The 22,404-nt window shown below is 37.3% G+C and overlaps 1 protein-coding gene across 2 annotated transcripts in view; it reads right to left on the bottom strand.

Annotated features, from left to right (window-relative positions):
* The window catches only part of myl9b (myosin, light chain 9b, regulatory), a 31,239-nt gene extending 9,715 nt beyond the window's left edge, over positions 1-21,524 (bottom strand). The window contains exons 1-2 of one of the 2 annotated variants that reach the window (XM_061985709.1): positions 21,386-21,524; positions 712-915 (exon numbers count right to left, since the gene is read on the bottom strand). In XM_061985709.1, the coding sequence (XP_061841693.1) occupies positions 712-895 (184 nt within the window). In that variant the 5' untranslated portion in view covers positions 896-915; positions 21,386-21,524. Of the gene's footprint in view, positions 1-711; positions 916-8,198; positions 8,327-21,385 lie in introns of those variants that run through there. The other variant, XM_061985708.2, reaches the window with a different exon arrangement.
* Positions 21,525-22,404: the final 880 nt, after the last annotated feature.

The raw sequence follows: 22,404 nt of genomic DNA, 5'->3' as shown, positions 1-22,404 counted from the left end.
GAGACCGAAACTTTATGAAAATGAATCTTAATATTAATCCATATATAAAGCGCACCGGGTTATAAGCCGCACTGTCAGCTTTTGAGTAAATTTGTGGTTTTTAGGTGCGGCTAATAGTGCGGAAAATACGGTACACTATATATCAATGTATATCAATACAGTCTCCAGGGATACAGTCCGTAAGCACACATGATTGTATTTCTTTATTAAAAATAAATAAAAAAATAAAATAAAATCCCCCCGCCCCCCTGTCCGCGGGACAAATTTTCAAGCGTTGACCGGTCCGCAGCTACAAAAAGGTTGGGGACCACTGATCTTAGTGACATCATGCACAAAAGTGCACTAATAGCTTGTTTTAAAATGACTGACAATTTTGCACTTTCTGTTTTTGAAATGACATGAATGTTTGTGCCACTGCTTAATAACTGTTTAATAAATACAGTTTTGGTAAATTGACTTAGTTGTGATATCCCTCTCTGCATGAAAGTTTAAAATGAGCATATCATCATACTACTGTGATTATATGCATCAAGTGTTCATTCAAAATATCGAGATATATATTGTGTATCGCGATATTAAAAAAAGGCCATATCGCCCAGCCCTAGTGTGTATGTATGTATATATGTGAATATATGTGTGTATGTATGTATATACAGTATGTGTGTATATATGTGTGTATGTATGTATATATGTGTGTATGTATGTGCGTACCCAAAGAGGCCAGCGTGTCGTGCAGGTCCTCCTTGTCGATGAAGCCGTCTCTGTTCTGGTCAATCATGTTGAAGGCCTCTTTGAACTCCTGGATCTGGGACTGGTCAAACATGGCGAAGACGTTGGACGTGGCCCTCTGGGGGCGCTTCTTCGTCGTCTTGCCCTTGGCGCGCTTGCTCGACATGGCTGCTGCTGGCTTCAGACCTGTCGGACATCAACATGTCATCCCTCAAACATGTGCGCTTCACTGTCGGTCACACCAAAGAGGTTCGGAAGGACAGTAATAATCTTAATAATACTTTGAAATCTCATGTTGTATTTGATGTCCTGTTCTCAGCGACCTTTAAAGAGAGGACACAACTGAAGATGAAATAGAACAGTCCCTCATATTCAGCTGTGCCAGTATCTCTCATAGCGTGTGTTGATCAGTGAGGTTGTTGTTACCAGAAAAGCTAATTTAGTGTAGCGGCTGTTTGGTGCAGGCTTGTTTGGCAGATGAGTCACAGCAGGATGACATCATGCCCTCTTTTGTCCCTGTGTACCATGTCAACCTGTTGCAAAGTGAACAAGATGGCCACCCTCCCAACAAGTGTTTGTCCACTGGTAAGACTTTGAATGGCTCTGTACAATGCAGTCACACTGCTATTCATGATGATTTATTGACATAACTCGCATTTGTTCTAGATGAGGGGTGCCCGTTACGTCGAGCGCAAGCTACCGGTCCATCGCCAGCCAGGCATTAAGAGACTTCCTTTTAGGCTTAGACTTCCTTTTATTGTCATTCAAATTTGAACTTTACAGTACATATAAGAACACGATTTCGTTGCATTAGCTATAATTAAAAAAATACACCTAAAAATGAGCGATCATCAATCCTCACCAAGACGTGACTTTGGTCACTTGATTGACATTCACGGCACCCGAGGGTCCTGTGAGATCATTATTAAGAAAAAACGACCGACAGGAAGGCGAGAAACACGTTTTTATTTCAACAGACTCTCGCGCCGTACCTGCCGTCAAAACTCTAAAGATCGACATTCCTGTCTTCACAATAAAAGCGCTGCTTCATCCTGCCTGCGCTAACACAATAAGAGTCTCAGAAAGCTTGCGCGCACAAGCTAGCGAGCTACGGAGTTTGCCGCCAATGTATTTCTTGTAAAGAGTATGGAAGCTGGCCAAACAAAAAGCAAGCACTTTCACGTGGTATTGGACAGAAAGGAGGACTTTTTTCTCCTCCATTTGAAAATGTGGACGTTATCATCACTACTGTCTTATTCCAATCAATGCAAGTCATCACAATCACACCAACTTATATTCTTGTCTTCATGAAAGAAACATGCTTGTATTATCATTAAACACCTTTAACTTGTTAACCTCTCTTTCATGAATAAATCAATATAAATGATATGTGTACAGCTCTGGTAATGGGTACATTTGCACCCACCTGCACAAATGTACTTCAAAATGTAACAATCAAAATAAATATGACTTTTTTTTGTTTACTAGGGCATGCATATATAATATGCATGAGTTTGACCATTTAAAATCAACGATAATAAAAAGGAGATGCTTGGAAATAGCATAAAAATGCCCCAAAAACTTGGAAAAACGCGATTCATAGCGTTACTTTTTACCCCCATTCCCGTTTATGCTTAAATTAATTGGTCAGTTTATTAACAATTCATATTCTGTTGATGAAATATGAATACATACAGAAGTATTTCTGTAGCATCCACCGAAATCGCAAAGTTCATCAAAACCGGTGGTGAAAAACGCATACGTTCGTAATTATTTTGTGCGTGGGTTCCCTCCGGGTACTCCGGCTTCCTCCCACCTCCAAAGACATGCACCTGGGGATAGGTTGATTGGCAACACTAAATTGGCCCTAGTGTGTGAATGTGAGTGTGAATGTTGTCTGTCTATCTGTGTTGGCCCTGTGATGAGGTGGCGACTTGTCCAGGGTGTACCCCGCCTTCCGCCCGATTGTAGCTGAGATAGGCTCCAGCGCCCCCCGCGACTCCAAAGGGAATAAGCGGTAGAAAATGGATGGGATGGATGGATGGCAATTTCTATTTTCAAACTACCCCATAACAACAGTTTTACATAAAACATCCGTGCGGGAAATAGTTCTAATTGTTTGATAATTTATATAAGAAATAAACAACCTATTTTACAATAACATCTTTTCTGAATTATGCCTTTATAAGAGGGAATTGTTTCACCCGGAGAGAATTGTGTAACGCATCACGAACGTATAACTGATCATAAAATGGCAAGAAACCGCCAAAATAAACAAAGGATTATGCAAAGTGGACTACTTATAATTCATGTAAACACGTGGTGCGATAAACGATATTCATCCGCCGTGCTTAGGGTATAAATAGAACATGTTGACGATTTGGTGTTACCAGTAAGTTTATGCCGAGCGTTCGTCACGGACGGAAATAAAGAAAATAATGGGATTTTATTCATCAACGGATAGTTTTGCCGGTAAGTGAATACTTTTATATAAATTTTCTATCGATACGTTAACCTCTTGTTTTAGTCACTAAAGAAAATGTGTAATTTGATTGAATCAAAGTTGGGTACCCACGTTAACAATTTTCAATTTCTTTATTTTTTCAGCTTGTTTCTTGTCGCTGGTTTTAGTTGCATATTGTACATTAATCGCATTCAAATTGGTTTTAATAGTACTTTTTAAATATTCCATGCTCTTGCAAGAGCTTGTGTATTTCTCGCAATAATTCGAATTATTCAATTTGCATACGTCCGTGATAGTCACGCCAATATATCGAGCGTCTATGCCGTGTGTTTGTGTAATTATTTCGAGCGTATGTCAATGATTAATTATGTTAATTTCATACACAATAAACCCAGATTACTATCACAGATAGATTTATATTCATAAAACAGAACGTTTTATGTTTTGATAAGGCCTAAATTAAAATTGTGTTTGTTTGCAAATGCCGACTGACCCACTACTTGTCTGCCTACCCAAAAGTTTTTATTGGCCTGTCCAGGAGTGATTTTTTTCTTCTATCAAATATTTCTAAATATTTATTTTCTCCTATTTATTAAGTTCCAAGTATAAGCCAAGATTAGAGGCAATTCCTTACCATCTGATCTATGTCTACACTTGTCACCAATTTATCTTAGATGTCAATTTATTTGCAAGTAAAGATATTTAACAGGTATTATTCAGTAAAGCTACAAAAAAAAAATAATTACCTACCTACCGACCCAACCCTAAATGTTATGGGTCGGAAATTGCAAACAACATTTTTTAAGGGTGGCCTAAAGAATAAAGTCTCCTGTCTTTGCCCCATATCATTCATATCATATTGTGCATTGTTTTGTTTCAATACATGTTGCTTTTGAGGCTGTATTTGAATATATATAGTGATGGTAAAGGATTTGGTGTAACCATCATGAGCGTTCTGTTCAGGTATATTTCTTTTATATTTTGATAAATCATCATATTTATGTATTACTAAATTTAAATAGGTATTGATCAATCTTTAAGCTGTGTGTATTTGATTTCAGTTTGCTTTTGACATCTTATTTAGAATTGTAGTTGAAACTTTTACAACCTTGTGTTGCGCTCATGATGGCGTAACCAAACTAGATTTCATTTAATGATCTTATTTTGAATATTTATTCCCTTTTTTACATTTAGTATATTTAAATATTTATAAACATTGAATACATTTCAAATATCAATAAAATGCAAATGCCTTCATCTTATAGGGTAATGTTTAGTTACACCAAGTCATGAGCATAACACTAAGCTGCATCACTTTGACTTGTAATATCTCTAATTCTGGTGGTGTTTTATGCTTTTTTTCTTTTTGGAACATGTACTATACATATAATACAATAAAGTCCCATATAAAATTATGTTTCTAACAATACTTTAATTTTGCCTTTGAAAGTAACACTCCAATGTCCATTAGTGGAGCTGTACACATATATAAGAATGAGGTTGATCCCCTCCACTTGGTCAATTGAAAAGTAGCTCGCCTGCAGAAAAACTGTGGTTTATAATGTTCTAGAATGTTTAGTAAACAAAAAAGTGAATAAGAATACATCGCCCCTGCATTAGCCAGCAGCGGCCATACTTTATTAAAGGCACATCCATGTGTCTACAGTCTGAGTAGGCCTCGCCGATAAATTAAAGTTTTTGTTGCAGACCATTTAAAAAAAAAGTTCAAAAATCGATGTTTTTATTTTTTATCATTTTGCTTGGGCATCCTTTTTGCCCACAGGGGCTTCCGCCCTCCCCCTTAAGCCCTTACACGCCTAGCAACACATGGCTAATGCTAAAGCAAACAAGAGCGAGACTTTCGTTCCAAAGCAAAGTGTTGTCAGTGGTTTAGATTTGCGGCAACGGGCATGGAACAAATGACTGCACGCTGCAAAGCTTGTTTAAAAAAGGCTGCAGCACAGCAAACTTATTCCAGCGTTGAAAAACGCACATCTTTACGAGACGAAAAAGACGGCAACAACAACAAACCCTGGAATCATTTCCACAGTGTACCATGTATGATATGAAAGGAGCACAACCCACTGAGCTATCACTAAAGCAGCCCACTTTTATCCACTTACTAAAACCATAGTCCTCCCAATGTTTTACTTGATTGTTTATTTACATATAATGTACAACACTACATTTTTATTTACACAAGTATTTTATTTGTTTATTTGAAGGACAAGGAGCAGGTACATTAAAAAGATGGCTGCACCAGATTTAGCACCAAGCTAATTTCCATCCGTAGTCCTTTTATGGCGCATTTAACATCCACAATTATAATTACACAGGATTAAAAAGACATAACAAAAATAAATACGTTTTCAATTTGCACTTTATTGATCTGATTGATTATTATTATTATTATGACTATTTATACGTTAGATATAGTTATAAGTAGGGCTGGGCGATATATCAATATACTCAATATATCGCGGGTTTGTCTCTGTGCGATATAGAAAATGACTATATCGTGATATTGGAGTATACGTTCTCACGCAGTTGCTTTTAGCTGCGGGCATTACACTACAGGCTCTTCTCACTTGTTTGTCTCACAGACAGCAAGCGCACCTTCTTACATACGTCACATACGTATACGCCCTGGCGGAGCAGAGAGGTAGCGGCATGGGTAACGTTAGCTGTGGTGCGAGTGGTAATACGAGAGAAAGAAGGTGCGAATCTGGTAACAAATGAAGGAAGAATTAATTCCCAAGAAAAACAGCAGGGGGTCCATCGTCTGGCAGTGGTTTGGCTTCAAGCGGGAATATGTCGAATAGACAACCGTAATTTGTCAAGTGTGGGGCAAAAGCGTTGCTACAAAAAGTAGCATTACTGCTAATATGTAGCATCATTTGAAAAGTCACCTGCTAGAGAATGAAGAGTGCTTGAAACTCCGCATGTCAACATCTCCGTTCGGTGCCACACCAACAAAATTCAGAGGCAACCATTTCCACGTCAACACCGTATGAAAAAAATAGTCAACAACAGAAGGAGATAACGTCCGCAGGAACCTACCACATAGCGAAGGACATACACTATTTGATTTCCTATTATGCAGCTCATTTTTATTTGAGTTATTGAAATATCTTGTGTGACATCATGCACAAAAGTGCACTTTATTTGTTTTAAACTATTGTAATGGCGTTCTGTACAAAAAGTGCACTTTAATTTAGTGTTGTTTTGATATGTCATCTTAGTGACATCATGCACAAAAGTGCACTCATAGCTTGTTTTAAAATGTCTCTGACAATCTTGCACTTTGTTTTGGAAATTACGTGAATGTTTGTGCCACTTCTTAATAACTTTAATAAATACAGTTTTGGTAAATTGACTTAGTTGTGATTTCCCTCTCTGCATGAAAGTTTAAAATGAGCATATATTAATGCAGTATGAACAAGAATGTTTTAATGTAGACACATAGAATCATCATACTGCTGTGATTATATGCATCAAGTGTTCATTCAAGGCTAAGGCAAAATATCGAGATATATATCGTGTATCATGACATGGTCTAAAAATATCGAGATATTAAAAAAAGGCCATATTGCCCAGCCCTAGTTATAAGGCACGTGTCAAACTCAAGGCCCGATATATGTGTCCATAAAGTACCGGTACTTCATATTTTCTCACTAAATGTCATTGATTTTTTTCCAATTTCACAGAAAAAATATATATACTGCTTGAAATTGCAAATCTTTTAAACTTTAATAGTATCCAATATTGCAACAAATATTACAGTATATTATCGTACTTTCCGAACATGTTTTTGTCTAAATAAAAATACTTCACTTTAGAGCAAACTACCCATCAAATTAATAAAAATGACAATACATTTTACGTTGTTCTTTACAGCAGATAACTGTAAATTCAAAAAAAATACTACTGTTTTTTGCATTAAAATTCTGTTGACTGAGCTGCCAGTTTTTTGACTGTAAAATCTAGGGTTGTTGTTTTTAACGGTGTATTACTGTAAATGGCAAGACAGTACATTTGTGTATTCGGTAGTTTTTACATGAACAATATCATGTTGTAAAAACCAATGTCAATTTAACACAACAATTAACTAAGCTGCCAGCTTTTTCTGTAAAAAAAAAAAAAAACAAAAAAAAAAAAAAACAGTGGTACTGTTTTTATATTTACAGTAAAAAGTTGTAAAAATAAAATAAAAATACAAAAATTACATTTTATAGCAAAATGTTGTAAATGTAACTTTTTTCTGTAAACTGGACAGTCTACTTAAAACAATGTATATAATTAACAATAAAATCCAGAGGCAAATTCATACATTATTCACTGTTACAAGCAGCCCTCTGATGGCCGCCATAGTTGATGTGCCCTCAATGAAAACCACTTTGACATCCCTGTTATAAGGAAATAAATTAAAAAAACGTACTCCATAGCATCATAAGAAATAAAAGATAATAAATGAAATAGCTCTCTCATGCTTCTTACTCACACTCCTTTTTGTGTGTTACAATATGTCCGTCGCCTTCTTGAACGTGACGAAGCACGTTACCGTCTGTCAAAACTAGCGTGTAAAGTTTATCATCAGCGATCGCACACTGCAAATGTACTCTTCCAGGTGAAATATGTACAAATAAAAGGAGTCTGCCTCCAAGAAGCACTGCAGGTTTGTCATGTCACAAAGCGCTCGAACACATTCCACAAAGGGGAGGTCATAATTGGTCCAAGAAAGGCACTTCCTGTTTTGACTTCTCTTGTCTTCCTTGTACACTGGCTTTATTTTAAACCGTGCAAAGTAATACATACAGCAAGTGTCCATAACTAATATGTATAATCAATCACAGCTAGATCAGACATAGTCCAACAATCATTCACAATCACACCTATGGACAGAATTAACATGTTTTTGGACAGAAAAGCCACACACACACACACACACACACACATCCACAGGAAATACACATTTCAATGTTCAATGTCATATATCCTCACTTACTAGATAGATTGTTGTTCATCATGTCGTCTGTAAATACAGGTCACAGATTCTTGTGTGCGGATCAAACACTAAAGACAAGAGACACTTTTCGCCCTCGTCAGAGTTGTCCTGGCTTCCTGGTGTGACGTGTGTCAAAACAGGTAAGACTAAAACTATTTGTCTCTGCACACAACAATCTTACCTACTGTTCCCACACAAATATAGTCCCTTGTTTTTGTTCTTTGAACAAACATGATATAAATGTTATTGGTGTCTGACCAACAAAATATAAGTGCATAGAAATAGAGACAGGTAACAAAGAAAAAGTCATTCCAATATTGATGCGGTAAGAATGGCTAATTATTGAACCATCTGGGGATATTTGACTTTAATTATCTACAAAGCAAAACAGGACATAAAGTCCGTAAGATTTCGAAGTGCATAAAAACAGTTTTGTTTTTTTTTGCTCAAATTTCTTAATCAACTTCAGTCCTAAACATATACAGTGCAGGCCAAACGTTTGGACACACCTTCTTCTCATTCAATGCGTTTTCTTTATTTTCATGACTATTTACATTGCAGATTGTCACATCAAGACAATGACACCTGTGAAGTGGAAAGCATTTAAGGTGACTACCTCTTGAAGCTCATGGAGAGAATGCCAAGGGTGTGCAAAGCAGTAATCAGAGCAAATGGTGGCTATTTTGAAGAAACTAGAATTAAAAACATGTTTTCAGTTATTTCCCCATTTTTTTGTTAAGTACATAACTCCACATGTGTTCATTCATAGTTTTGATGTGGCAATCTACAATGTAAATACCGTATTTTTTGGACTATGAGTCGCAGTTTTTTTTTCATAGTTTGGCCGGGGGTGCGACTTATACTCAGGAGCGACTTATGTGTGAAATTATTAACACATTACTGTAAAATGTCAAATATTATTTAGCTCATTCACGTGAGAGACTAGACGTACAAGATTTCATGGGATTTAGCGATTAGGAGTGACAGATTGTTTGGTAAACGTATTGCATGTTCTATACGTTATAGTTATTTAAATGACTCTTACCATAATATGTTACGTTAACATTCCAGGCACGTTCTCAGTTGGTTATTTATGCGTCATATAACGTACACTTATTCAGCCTGTTGTTTACTATTCTTTATTTATTTTAAATTGCCTTTCAAATGTCTATTCTGTGTGTTCCGGATTTTATCAAATAAATTTCCCCAAAAAATGCGACTTATACTCCTCGCAACTTATATGTTTTTTCCCTTCTTTATTATGCATTTTCGGCCGGTGCGACTTATACCCCGGAGCGACTTATACTCCGAAAAATACGGTAGTCATGAAAATAAAGAAAACGCATTTAATTAGAAGGTGTGTCCAAATGTGTGGCCTGTACTGTATTAGTGTATAGAAATAGAGACAAGTAACAAAGAAAAAGTCATTCCAATATTGGTGCGGTAAGAATGACTAATTAATGAACCATCTGGGGACATTTGACTTTAATTATCTACAAAGCAAAACAGGACATAAAGTCCGTAAGATTTCGAAGGGAATAAAAACATTTTGTTTTCATATTTGTTTCCCTTTTTTTCCTCAAATTTCTTCATCAACTTCAGTCCTAAACAAATATATCAAACATTTAATGTTTTTTTTTATTTGACCGTTTTGAAACCTTTTTGATGAAATAATGTCACAGGTTTAAATGAGTAAAATAATGTAATGTAATGCACAATTGGCAACTGATCCTTTGATCAAAAGGCCTTTGAAGGGTTAAAAAAAACAAAAACATTACCGTATTTTCGGATTATAAATCAACGTTTTTTTTCATAGTTTGGCCGTGGGTGCGACGTATACTCCGGAGCGACTTATGTGTGAAATTATTAATACATAACCGTAAAATATCAAATAATATTATTTATCTCATTCGCGTGAGCGACGAAGCAAATGGCAGCCATCGTCACAAACACGTCAGCAATCGTCACTCACACGCCAACCAATAAGAATTCCGCGGGGGTGGGTCATGGCAGAAGTGCATTGTGGGTCTTGGAATGCTAACTGCTATATGCTATACGCTACTGCCGGAGCTATTAAAATGAATCACATCAACATTGGCGGTAACTTATAAAAAGTGAGAAGGACTGAACTAAAATGGCACTGAAAAGGAAATCATATACTGCAGATTACAAGCTGGACATAGTGAAATATGCACCAGAAAACGGCGATCGAGCAGCAGAAAGAATGGACGCTAGCAGCGTATACCAGGAGCGACACCAAGGAGGAAGATTTCATCGGATTTAGCGATCGGGAGTGACAGATTGTTTGGTAAACGTATAGCATGTTCTATATGTTATAGTTATTTGAATGACTCTTGCCATGATTTGTTGCGTTAACATACCAGGCACGTTCTCAGTTGGTTATTTATGCCTCATATAACGTACACTTATTCAGCCTGTTGTTTACTATTCTTTATTTATTTTAAATTGCCTTTCAAATGTCTATTCTTGGTGTTGAATTTTATCAAATAAATTTCCCCCAAAAATGCGACTTATACTCCAGTGCAACGTATATATGTTTTTTTCTTCTTTATTGTGCATTTTCGGCCGGTGCGACGTATACTCCGAAGCGGCTTATAGTCTTAAAAATATGGTACATGTTTGGTATTTTTGTTTAGGGCTGGAGTTAATAGAGAGATTTGGTCAAAGAAAGTTAAAAAAAATAAATCTACGTAATGTTTGGCTTTGGGGTGTTGCATAATAACTGCCAGTGTATCCTGTGAAAGAATTTGACTTTTTAAATCTACATTGTATCCGGAAAGTATTCACAGAGCTTCACTTTTTCCACCTTTTGTTTTGTTACAGTCTTATTCCGGAATAAATTCCTAATAGCTTGAGAGGTGCTGCAAAGAGGAATGGGTGGAACATCCCAAAGATAGGCGTGCCAAGCTTGTGGCGTCGTATTCAAAAAGACTTGAGGCTGTATTCGCTGCCAATGGTGCATCAACAAAGTATTGAGCAAAGGCTGTGAATACTTCTGTTTTTTAAATTTGTATATTTCTCATACATTTACAAAAAATACCAAAAAAAAAAAAAGGGTTTTCACCTTGTCATTATGGGGTATTGTGTGTAGAATTTTGAAGACAAAATGAAGTACTGTGAATTATTTCTGGATGCACTGTAAAAAAACAAAAAAACAATACAACAATAATACGGCCAAAATAGAGCAAGAAGTCAGCCTTGAGTTAATTATTTATGTATTTTATTATTTTGGTTGATAAAGACATTATTATCAATACAATATGCAGAACCTGTTGACTATTAATTAAAGTCACGGCATTGCATCAATTTACATTTGTATAATAACTATAATTCATACTTTACATCTATCTTGCTATCTACTTATCGTTGTTTATGTGTGAGGTAATACTTAATGTTAAATATATTCCTTGTGATCACTATGACCTGCTTGTATTGATGAGCCCTAAATAATAATTGTCTTTAGTTTATTTAATTTATTATTTCTTCCTTGTTTCAATGTCCTTGAGAGTGTTTTAGTTATCCTTTCCTCTTGTCGGTGAGCTACAGTGTTAAACTATTTCCCCTGTGGATCAATAAAGTCTTAATACGTCTATTTAGTAAGTGGGGGGGGGGGGGGTGGGGGGGGGGGGGCATTAGTAAGGGTTTGCGTGTACAAAAAATTAATGCAATCGTTTCTGTTATTGCGAACACACACCGGCTTTGATCTTGTCTCCATTGCACAGTCTGGAGAACAAACTGGATTTAACTTCCAAGTTATCCTGCAAGTAACCATGAAATGCCTCAATCAGATAAATTTGTCTCTCATCCACACAGACTTTCATCAACAGTGTGTGTGTGTTTTTTGTATTTCCACCCTTCTTGAGACATCAACAAGTGAGGACATAAATCATGGCCTCAAACGGAAAACCATCGCATCTAATAGAAAATGTCTCATTTGCACCCCTGGTGGTGAAATCTATCACAATTAGGGTGGTCCCAAAAAGGAGGGATTTTTCAAATTGACTTTGTGTCGCTTTTAAAAGTGCTCCACCTCTCGTCAACATATGTAATACCAAGTGTGTGTAAGAAATTGAAATGTGTCCTGTTTGGGCAAAATTTATTTACAAAATAACTATGTATATAGAGACAGACTGTAATAACTTGAAGTAAATAATGAAGACTAAAACACAATTACAAAGAAAATGTACTAAAAGCTTACCTTTTTTATATTTGCATAGTATGTATATATTATTAATGTTGTAAATACAAATCTTATAGATCTAGGAAGGGTGGTCCTAAAGTGGTAGGCATTTTTGTCAGGTCTCAAGAAGATTACAAATACAAGGATGTGTGTGTGTGGTAGCTCCAATGTGAGGCCCTCTAATTGAGTTATCTGTTGTGGTCTTAGTAGAACAATAGAATACTGTTTTCAGAACACAGTAGACGTCAATGAATGAATTTGGTATCAAATTTTTTTTTTACAACACCTCATTTGTAGCAGGAAATAAGTACATCCAAACAATTGAGTGGCACTAAAAATGTAACCACGACTTTACCATCCTTCACTACCGATGTTCAACCTATTTACAGTTACGTCCAAAAGAATTTGGAGAGTGGCATTGTTTTATGATTTTTGTCTTCACAGTATATGATTTGACATAAATAAATCAATTTAAAAAATCAGCATGTGATTGAAGTGTTCAGTAAAGTTTCACCTATAATTTAAAGTATCAGTACAGTGGAAAAACAAGTGCCCTCTATATTGAAGCTATTATCATATATATCTGATTTATGACAACAAAAGACTTCCAAAGTTAGCGAGTAAATAGATATGATCAAAATAGTATCAAAGTCACAGAGATCCCTGAGCCATTTTGAGATCACGTGACATTGCATTACGAACCAAAGATCCCTTCCCCATCAACAACAATGCTAATCAAACAGACTTTGTGAGAGTCAACAACGATTACTTTGGAAAAAGTTCTGATCCAGAACCTTATATTTTTGAGCCCGAACACAAAGAGGATGAGCAATACGTTTTAGAAACAGAGTGCTAAACGGATGCAGCTTTATGTGACACTATAGCATTAGCATTGATTGTTTTAAACTTTTATTAGTAGATTGCACAGTACAGTACATATTCTGTACAATTGACCACTAAATGGTAACACCTGAATAAGTTTTTCCAACTTGTTTAAGTCGGGGTCCATGTTAATCAATTCATGGTAGCAGCATGGCTCGGTGCTAAACATACTACCACATTAAACCAAAACAAAACAAACACTTACTGTAATATTTACACTCTCGCCGGGCTGTCGACCGCGAACATAATTACATTTATATAAAGATTCAATCACAATCCTCACAAAGGGGTGGAAAAAAGTTGCTGCAACTGGCATCTTTTCTTATCTTTTTCGCCATCCCGGGGGAATGTGAAAGTGGACCACTGTCGGTGCATGGCCACATGTGTCTACTACCAGGCGAGAGATGCATCAATTATAATCTAGAATTTACTTTTAGCAAGTTTGAGACAAAGCAAAAGCAGCTGCCTGCTTAGTGTGTCAACAATAGCAGTGTAAACTAGCATTAGCTCACTGCTATTAATGTGCGGCTTAAATGGCCCGCCTGCGTTAACAATATCACTTATATTCGAGTAATTTTCAAGTCTATGAATGTGGTCATTCATCAGGTCATTGTAGTCTCAGGACATTCAATCTATCACAACTGGACAGTTTGGTTTGTCTTGAAAGACGATTGGTCTCTCATCAGAGTAGACTTCATCAGTTCATGTTCATAGACTTAGATTGGTCACATCTAGTCTTAGACTTAGATTGGTCACATCTAGTCTTAGACTTAGATTGGTCACATCTAGTCTTAGACTTAGATTGGTCACATCTAGTCTTAGATTGGTCACATCTAGTCTAGTCTAAAGTCAACTTGTTTTCCCATTGTACTTTAAGAGGTTTGACAGAAACATGACATTTGCCAAATAAGAATTACAATATACTATGTAGATGACATTATTTAATTTTCAGTGATTCCACTGACATAAATGTGAATATATGAATCCTGTCTCGCACTCATAATTTAATGACAATTTACCAGAAGAGTTTAGTGCAGGGGTCGGCAACCTTTACCACTCAAAGAACCATTTTGACCCATTTCACAAATGAAAGAAAACAATGGGAGCCACAAGACACGCGGCCCGTGAGACGTTATTTTGCGGCCCGCATATTAATATGAAAATTTGATGTTAGTGCATAGTTTTATATGAATGGCGCTTGACAGCGTCATACTTGCCAACCATCCCGATTTTTCCGGGAGATTCCCGTAATTCAGGGCTACTTTCCTTTCGAATGTCTGCTGATTTTCACCCAATCAACACTAATAAGGGCGTGCCGTGATGGCACTGCCATTAGCGCCCTATACAGCCTGTTCTAACAACGTGCCAGCCCGGTTACATGTTGTATGCGGCCTCTGCCTGCACACGTAAGTGACTGCAATGCATACTTGGTCAACAGCGATACAGGTTACACTGAGGGTGGCGATAAAAACAACTTTTACACTCTTACTAATATGCGCCACAATGTGAACCCACACCAAACAAGAATGACAAACACATTTTGGGAGAACATCCGCACCGTAACACAACATAAACACAACAGAACAAATACCCAGAATCCCATGCATCCCTAACTCTCCCGGGCTACATTATACACCCCCGCTACCACCAAACCCTGCCCCCCACACATCAAACCTCCCCTCCGTGCGTCGGTTGCGGGTTGCCGACCCCTGGTTTAGTGAATAAGCATTTGTATAAGATCAGGTTGGAAGCATGTAAAAAAAGTAAATACACTTCAAATATTGCGGTTTCACCATATAGCAGACTTTTTTGAGCATATTTTACAACACTTTTTGCACTAATCTAAGCATGTTCACGTATAAAAATGGCTAAATGAACTAAAAATATCAATACTGCAGTAGTATTGGCGACGAGATGAGACCAAACCAATCAGATCACGATGTCCAGTATTGATTGTGGCTACTGATTGGCTCAGCCTCAGGCAGCGTTACCATATTGGGTTGTAAGAGTGTAAAGGTGACTAGAGGGTGTTATTTCATGTGCAGATGGATCTCATTGTGTTGAAAAATGTCTTTAGATGGTAGCAAACAGGTTTTTTATACTCTGTTTTTTGTATATTGTTTTGTATATTGTACAGGATTGCTTATTGTTTTTATTGGATAGTAGTCTGTTTATTTTAATTCTTATTTTTTTATCTTTATTACTTATGGGATTTATTTTTATTCCATATTTGTTTCCACTACCGCACCTTAAATTGGAGTCCTTAATCTCGTTATATGCAAGTATAATGACAATAAAGTCCATTCTATTCTATTCTATTGAAATATTTGTTTTCTAATTAATGTTTTCTACTTGGCGGAAATTAATTAATCGCAGTCATGTCAACCAATGAATTCTGTACAAGGAAGTGTCTTCCCCCAGGACCCTCGACACGGATGACTAGTTCAGCATTATACTATATCAGACCTGGGTTAAATTAGAGCCCGGGGTCCGCATGCGGCCCGTTAAGCTTTTCATTCTGGCCCGCCGGACATTCCCAAATATTTTTTTTTAGATCTTTAAGATGGAAAGTGTAGCTGCCATTATGATGTGATGTTTTCAAATGATCGTAAGTCTTGAACTATACAAAGTATTTCAATGCTTGGAATCTGCACTTTTGCATGATATACTAGTTACTATGGTAATCTAATTAGTTACTATGGTAATCTAAGTCACAGCAGCTCAGACGAGGCACCAAGCAGTGTGGGTGGGGAGCGTTTCCACAGAGTGTTTCCAGAACCTGAAATGTGGGTGTCAGGGACAGACGCGGAAGGAGATTTTTACAACAAAGTTCTAAAGCTTAGTGATGTATCAGATGTATCAGATTGTAGGTGGGTTTTATTTTACCCTTCGCGTTCATAATTGGCTGTTTTTGTTGCATTTTTGTTGTGTTTCACTTGATTGTAAAATATGTGGATGGAGAGGGGGTGTGACGTTCATATGTTGTCAATATTCAGTGTTTTATCCTTCATAGTTAATATTGTAAATCCCACATTCTTTATTTTCATGTACATTCTAGGTTTCTCATTCAGTAAAAAAAATGTACAATTTCATTCAGTTTTTTAGGCGATCTGTCATAATGTTTTTGGCTTTAAAGCAGACATTATTGTAAGGTTTTGTATTAGTGTTCCTAAAAATAGATATTCCGGCCCTCACACATTTTTTTCTCTAAATTTGGCCCCCCGAGTCAAAATGATTGCCCAGGCTTGTACTATATGATATGGAACTATTAGATTCAGAACTGAAGAGAGATATACGCCAAGAAAATGTTTTATTTGTCACAATTGTGCAACAAATGAAAGACTATTAAATCACACAGCACTGATGATTGTAATATTTGAACAATGTGACAATCCAGGGCTCCACTCTTTCTTTAAAAGTAAAACAAAGGGTTATGAGGACACTCAAAGCTGTACTGTACCCGTAGCTTTAATTCCTAAATTACACTCTATTGTTTTAGCTCTTCAATCGCATGCCGATTTATTTATTGATTAATTGCTTTCTAATCCATTGGGATTGTGTATACTGCAAAGGCGTTAAATAAACTGACACATGGACCATAACAAGTTTCACATTACAGGATGTTTTTACTTATATTTGAAGTGCAAACTCGTTGCTATGCAGGTGATGTTTTTGACCGGTATTGTATATAAATTAGGTGTGTAACAATTAATTAATACTCCTTATATTCAACTACGTCATTCTGTGCTCGGCAAGTTTGCCTTCCGGAAGACAGGTATCGATCAGACAAAGGAAATTGATCGATTTTATCGATACTAAAAAAAGGAAAACATTGTATTCAAGAACGACAGAAGTTTAACAATTTTAATGATAAGGAAGTTAAACGTTATTCAAATCTGTTTGTGGCATCATCGCCATTAGTCGGCAAAACAAAAATAGCTACGGTGGCTGAGAGGTCACAACAAATGGTGGTTGCTCTTTATGCGACAAGACAATATCAGATATTACAACACAACAACTTTCAGCTACAGCACGATTGCAAAAGCCACGATACAATAATTTAAAGCCGCAAAGCAACTTTAAGCCACAAACAACGGAGCAAGTTACGGTGACGGACCAACTTCCTGAACATAGTTTATTAGTATTAAAACATTTTAAAAAGTTATTTATGACTGAAAAAGTGGTCACTCTTCACTTACGTTCATTACACTGTTGTCAACGTTCCGTCTCAGGAAGTCGGTGAGTCGCCAAAACAGGTCCGCTGTCACTTCCGTTCAGTCTTTGTATCGTCGTGATGGCTTTATGTTATTGTGTTGTGCTGTTTGCATTTGTTGTGACGACTGTAGCTGCTTGTTAAAATGACAGTAGTAGCAGGTCAAACCAGTGCTCATTTAACCTGTAGAGATTTGGTTGCACTTAATTTTTAATATTAATCTATTTTGTATTATTTTTATTATTTCCATGTCAAAAAACAAAAGTAAACATAGCAGGTGAATCTACTGTTAATTATAGGTGGGGGAAATAATCGATTTTTAGATGCATCGCAATTCAGACATGGACGATTATAGAATCGATAATTAAATGTCAATAACTGATAATCGATTTATTTATTGTAAACAAAGTAATGTAGACGGTTCTAAAATTTGGCTGACTTCAGCGAGCCACCTCACAGAGAGATCCGACCCTCACAGAGAGATCCGACCAGATCCTTTATTATCGGGCATTTATGATCCTGTTTTGCACACATTTTCATTAATTGAATACATGTGGGAATTAATTTAACGGTTTCTTGTTCCAAATGAACTGTTCTTTAAAGTTGCAATTGATAAACGCTTGTAAAACTGCATGAATATACATAAATTAAAGGTGCATCAATAATCGATTTTTTCTGAATCGCAATGGAATCGTGAGATGTTGAAAGATTCCCACCTCTGCTGTTAATTCAAGCTGAAGATATGTTGGTCGCACTTTATTTTTGACAGGAATATTGTATTATTTTATGTTGGAACAACAACCGCCAAAGTAGCAGGTTAGTCTACAGTTAAAATTGTTTTTCTTATACTGAAAATTTTTTGAATATTGAAAATGAGCGCAGAAAAGGTTTCTTCTCGTTAATTCAACCTAAAGTGTTGTTTGCCCTTTATTCAAATGAGATGTGAATACATTGGCCATGAATTGTTGTTGACTTTGAATCCATCATTCATTTATACATCATTCCCTTACAAGAAATAACAGGAATATAGGAAACTTCACCTGCAGTATCCACTATTTATTTCACACTCACACTGCTTGATTTTTTTTTCCTAAAAAAGTTACTGAATCGATTTCAATTCACTGAATCGTTTAGGTTCAAGTCATATCCGACAAACAGAACTTTTAAAATCCAAATTGATGATTCGGCTTCGGCCTAAGCGCCCTTGTACTGTGGTGTCCCTCAGGACACCACAGTCCTAGGACCAATCCTGTTTTCAGGGTACATCCTGCCATTCAACACATTTAAAATATATATAATATTATATATCATCTTTATGTGGATGATACGCAAATATATGTCCCTTTAAAAAAAGTGACACATGTTTAAAATCTCTTTTAAATTGTCTTGAGGACATAAAAGCATGGTTGGCGGTAAACTTAAATGAGAACAAGACATAAATTATTTTATCTGACTCAAAAGTAAAACAGAATTCTCCCCCCAGTGACCTGGACCCCGGATGCCTTATTTAAAACCCACAGTCACAAATCTTGGTTTTAAATTGGACAATGATTTTAAATTGGAACATCAGATTAACTCTGTTGTACGATCTAGTTGTTATCATCTGAGACTTTAAGCATTTTCATCATATTTATTTTTACATTGGTTTTATATTTTTTTGTTGTTGTTTTTATTCAGTCATTGGTGGAGCTAAGGATAATATTTGAATATTGCTTTTAATATTGTTGTGCAGCACTTTGGAAACATTGTTATTGTTTAAATGTGCTATACAAACAAAGTGGATTGGGTTGGATTAAGCAAAAATGGAATCAGTTTTATCTTTTAACGACTTTGAGCGGGTAATCCATGCTTTTATTTTATCACGTTTGGACGACTGCAACTCCCTCTGCGTTGGAATAAAGCAGGCCTCAATGGCTCCATTGCAGTTCGTCCAAAATGTTGCTGCTCGCCTTTTAACTGCCACTAAAAACATGAACACATTTTAGCGTCCCTTCACTGGCTCCCACTTAATTTTAAAATATTGTTGTTTGTTTTTAAATCTCAAAGGATTAGCACCACAATATATGTCAGACCTTTTAAAGATGTACACCCCCACCAGGTCGCTGAGGTCAGCTGATCAGTTTCTTCTTGTTGTCCCAAAAACCTGTTTAAAATCCAGCATTTTCTGCTGTGGCTCCAAAACTCTGGAACAACATCCCTCTTGCTATTCCCTCTTTGATGACTTTTAAATCACCTCTTAAAACATATTTTTACTCTTTGGCTTCTAAATCAGCATGAGAGTTGTGTGATTGTACTCCATTTTATTTTCTCTGATGTATTTATTACTTTATAGTTAAATGTTTGATATTGTTGACTCCCCTAGTATGTACAGTCGTGGTCAAAAGTGTACATACACATACACATAATGTCATGGCTGTCTTGAGTTTCCAATAATTTCTCCAACTCTTATTTTTTTGTGATAGAGTGATTGGAGCACATACTTATTGGTCACAAAAAACATTCACATGGACAAAGATAAGACCTTCTGGAGGAAAGTTCTGTGGTCAGATGAAACAAAAATGGAGCTGTTTGGCCACAATACCCAGCAATATGTCTGGAGGAGAAAAGGTGGGGCCTTTAATCCCAGTAACACCAATCCCTACCGTCAAGCATGGTGGTGGTAGTATTATGCTCTGGGCCTGTTTTGCTGCCAATGGAACTGGTGCTTTAAATGGGACAATGAAAAAGGAGGATTACCTCCAAATTCTTCAGGACAACCTTAAATCATCAGCCCGGAGGTTGGGTCTTGGGCACAGTTGGGTGTTCCAACAGGACAATGACCCCAAACACATGTCAAAAGTGGTAAAGGAATGGCTAAATCAGGCTAGAATGAAGGTTTTAGAATGGCCTTCCCAAAGTCCTGACGTGTGGACAATGCTGAAGAAACAAGTCCATGTAAGAAAACCAACACATTTAGCTGAACTGCACCAATTTTGTCAAGAGGAGTGGTCAAAAATTCTAGCAGAAGCTTGTGGATGGCTACCAAAAGCGCCTTATTGCAGTGAAACTTGCCAAGGGACATGTAAGCAAATATTAACATTGCTGTATGTATACTTTTGACCCAGCAGATTTGCACACATTTTCAGTAGACCCATAATAAATTCATAAAAGAACCAAACTTTATGAATGTTTTTTGTGACCAACAAGTACGTGCTCCAATCACTCGATCACAAAAAAATAAGAGTTGTAGAAACTACTGGAAACTCAAGACAGCCATGACATTATGTTCTTTACAAGTGTATGTACACTTTTGACCGCGATTATATGTCTCAACGTCTGGGCAGCACGTTGGGAAACTTCTATTGTTTTTTGAAACCCATCCATTTCCTACCGCTTGTCCCGTTCGGAGTCGCGGGGGGTGCTGCATGGAGCCTATCTCAGCTGCATACGCGTGCTATATAAATAAAGTAGATTGGATTGTATCGTTCTGAAAATAAAATAAAATACGTCCCTGAATCGTATCGGCAACCACAAATTCTGAATCGAATCGATTGTTAAAATGAATCCTAATATAACTATTACACATGAGTGAGATTGTCTTGTGTTTGTTTTCCTCCATGTTTGACCCCAACACGCCCACACACGTACACGCACTGATATGACTAAAACACTTTCCTGTCGTCACTTGCTGGGACTTAAGGTCAAACTGTCAGGAATTCCCGACGCAAGAGTGAATTCAATGTTTGGAAAAAAAAAAAAAAAAAAAAGGCCTTTCGGAATTCCTGTGTAATTCAGCAAGGAGCCGGAAGTAAACACGCGCGCGCACTTCACTGCGTCGGCCAATTTACACAAAATTCACACATTCTTGGTACTATTGTGATGTTTCACGGAGGAGAAAGCGTCTTTTCTCACCTGGTGTTTAGGTAGGAATACGTGCGAGCTCCTTGAGTCCGGTCCGAGCGGTAGTAATGCAGGAAGGGAGGCAGATGATACCACTGAAAAAGTTTGTAGACTCAGCCCACTGTTACGCCCCGCCCCTTTTTCCTCCCCGTCCAATGGAGAGGCAGCCCCGCTAGTATCAGGTCCCGCCTCTTTTGTCCCGCCCCGTCTGTCTAATGGGGAGGCACCTCCGTGTTGTGGGCGGACCCCTGTCTTGGGGCTTGTGTCTCCATACAAGGCGAAGGAATGCACGCTTCAGGCCTGTTCCTCGCACACTGACGGCATGTTTGCAGGCACAATGACAGAACAACCACCGGCTGCCTTATTTAGAGAAAAGGGCCTAAATGTTTAGAGGGAGCTGCAGCTATGGCGGGGACATATGGCAGCATAGTCGCTTTGTAGACCAGGAGCTTCCTTAAATAGGCGTCGCCATCATTGGGACAATAAAGTCATGCCTGGATTGATTAATGCTGAGGCAGCAATATCTCGTCTGGGCTTTCCACGACTTTAGCCAGCATTTAATTAGGTGTCAAACTCAAAGTCCGGGGGCCAGATGTAGCCCGCCACATAATTTTTACCTGGCCCGCAAACACCTAAATAAATAAATCAATCATCAATCAATGTTTACTTATATAGCCCTAAATCACGAGTGTCTCAAAGGGCTGCACAAGCCACAACGACATCCTCGGCTCAAATCCCACAACAGGGCAAGAAAAAACTCAACCCAATGGGATGACAATGAGAAACCTTGGAGGGGACCGCAGATGTGGGGACCGGTGCAATGGACGTCGAGTGGATCTAGCATAATATTGTGAGAGTCCAGTCCATAGTGGATCTAACATAATAGTGAGAGTCCAGTCCATAGTGGATCTAACATAATAGTCAGAGTCCAGTCCATAGTGGATCTAACATAATAGTCAGAGTCCAGTCCATAGTGGATCTAACATAATAGTGAGAGTCCAGTCCATAGTGGATCTAACATAAATAATAGT

This window comes from Nerophis lumbriciformis, linkage group LG23 (assembly GCF_033978685.3).
Source record: "Nerophis lumbriciformis linkage group LG23, RoL_Nlum_v2.1, whole genome shotgun sequence".
NCBI lineage: Eukaryota > Metazoa > Chordata > Actinopteri > Syngnathiformes > Syngnathidae > Nerophis > Nerophis lumbriciformis.
Note: the sequence above shows the minus strand (reverse complement) of the source record. Positions and strands in the feature narration are given on the sequence as shown.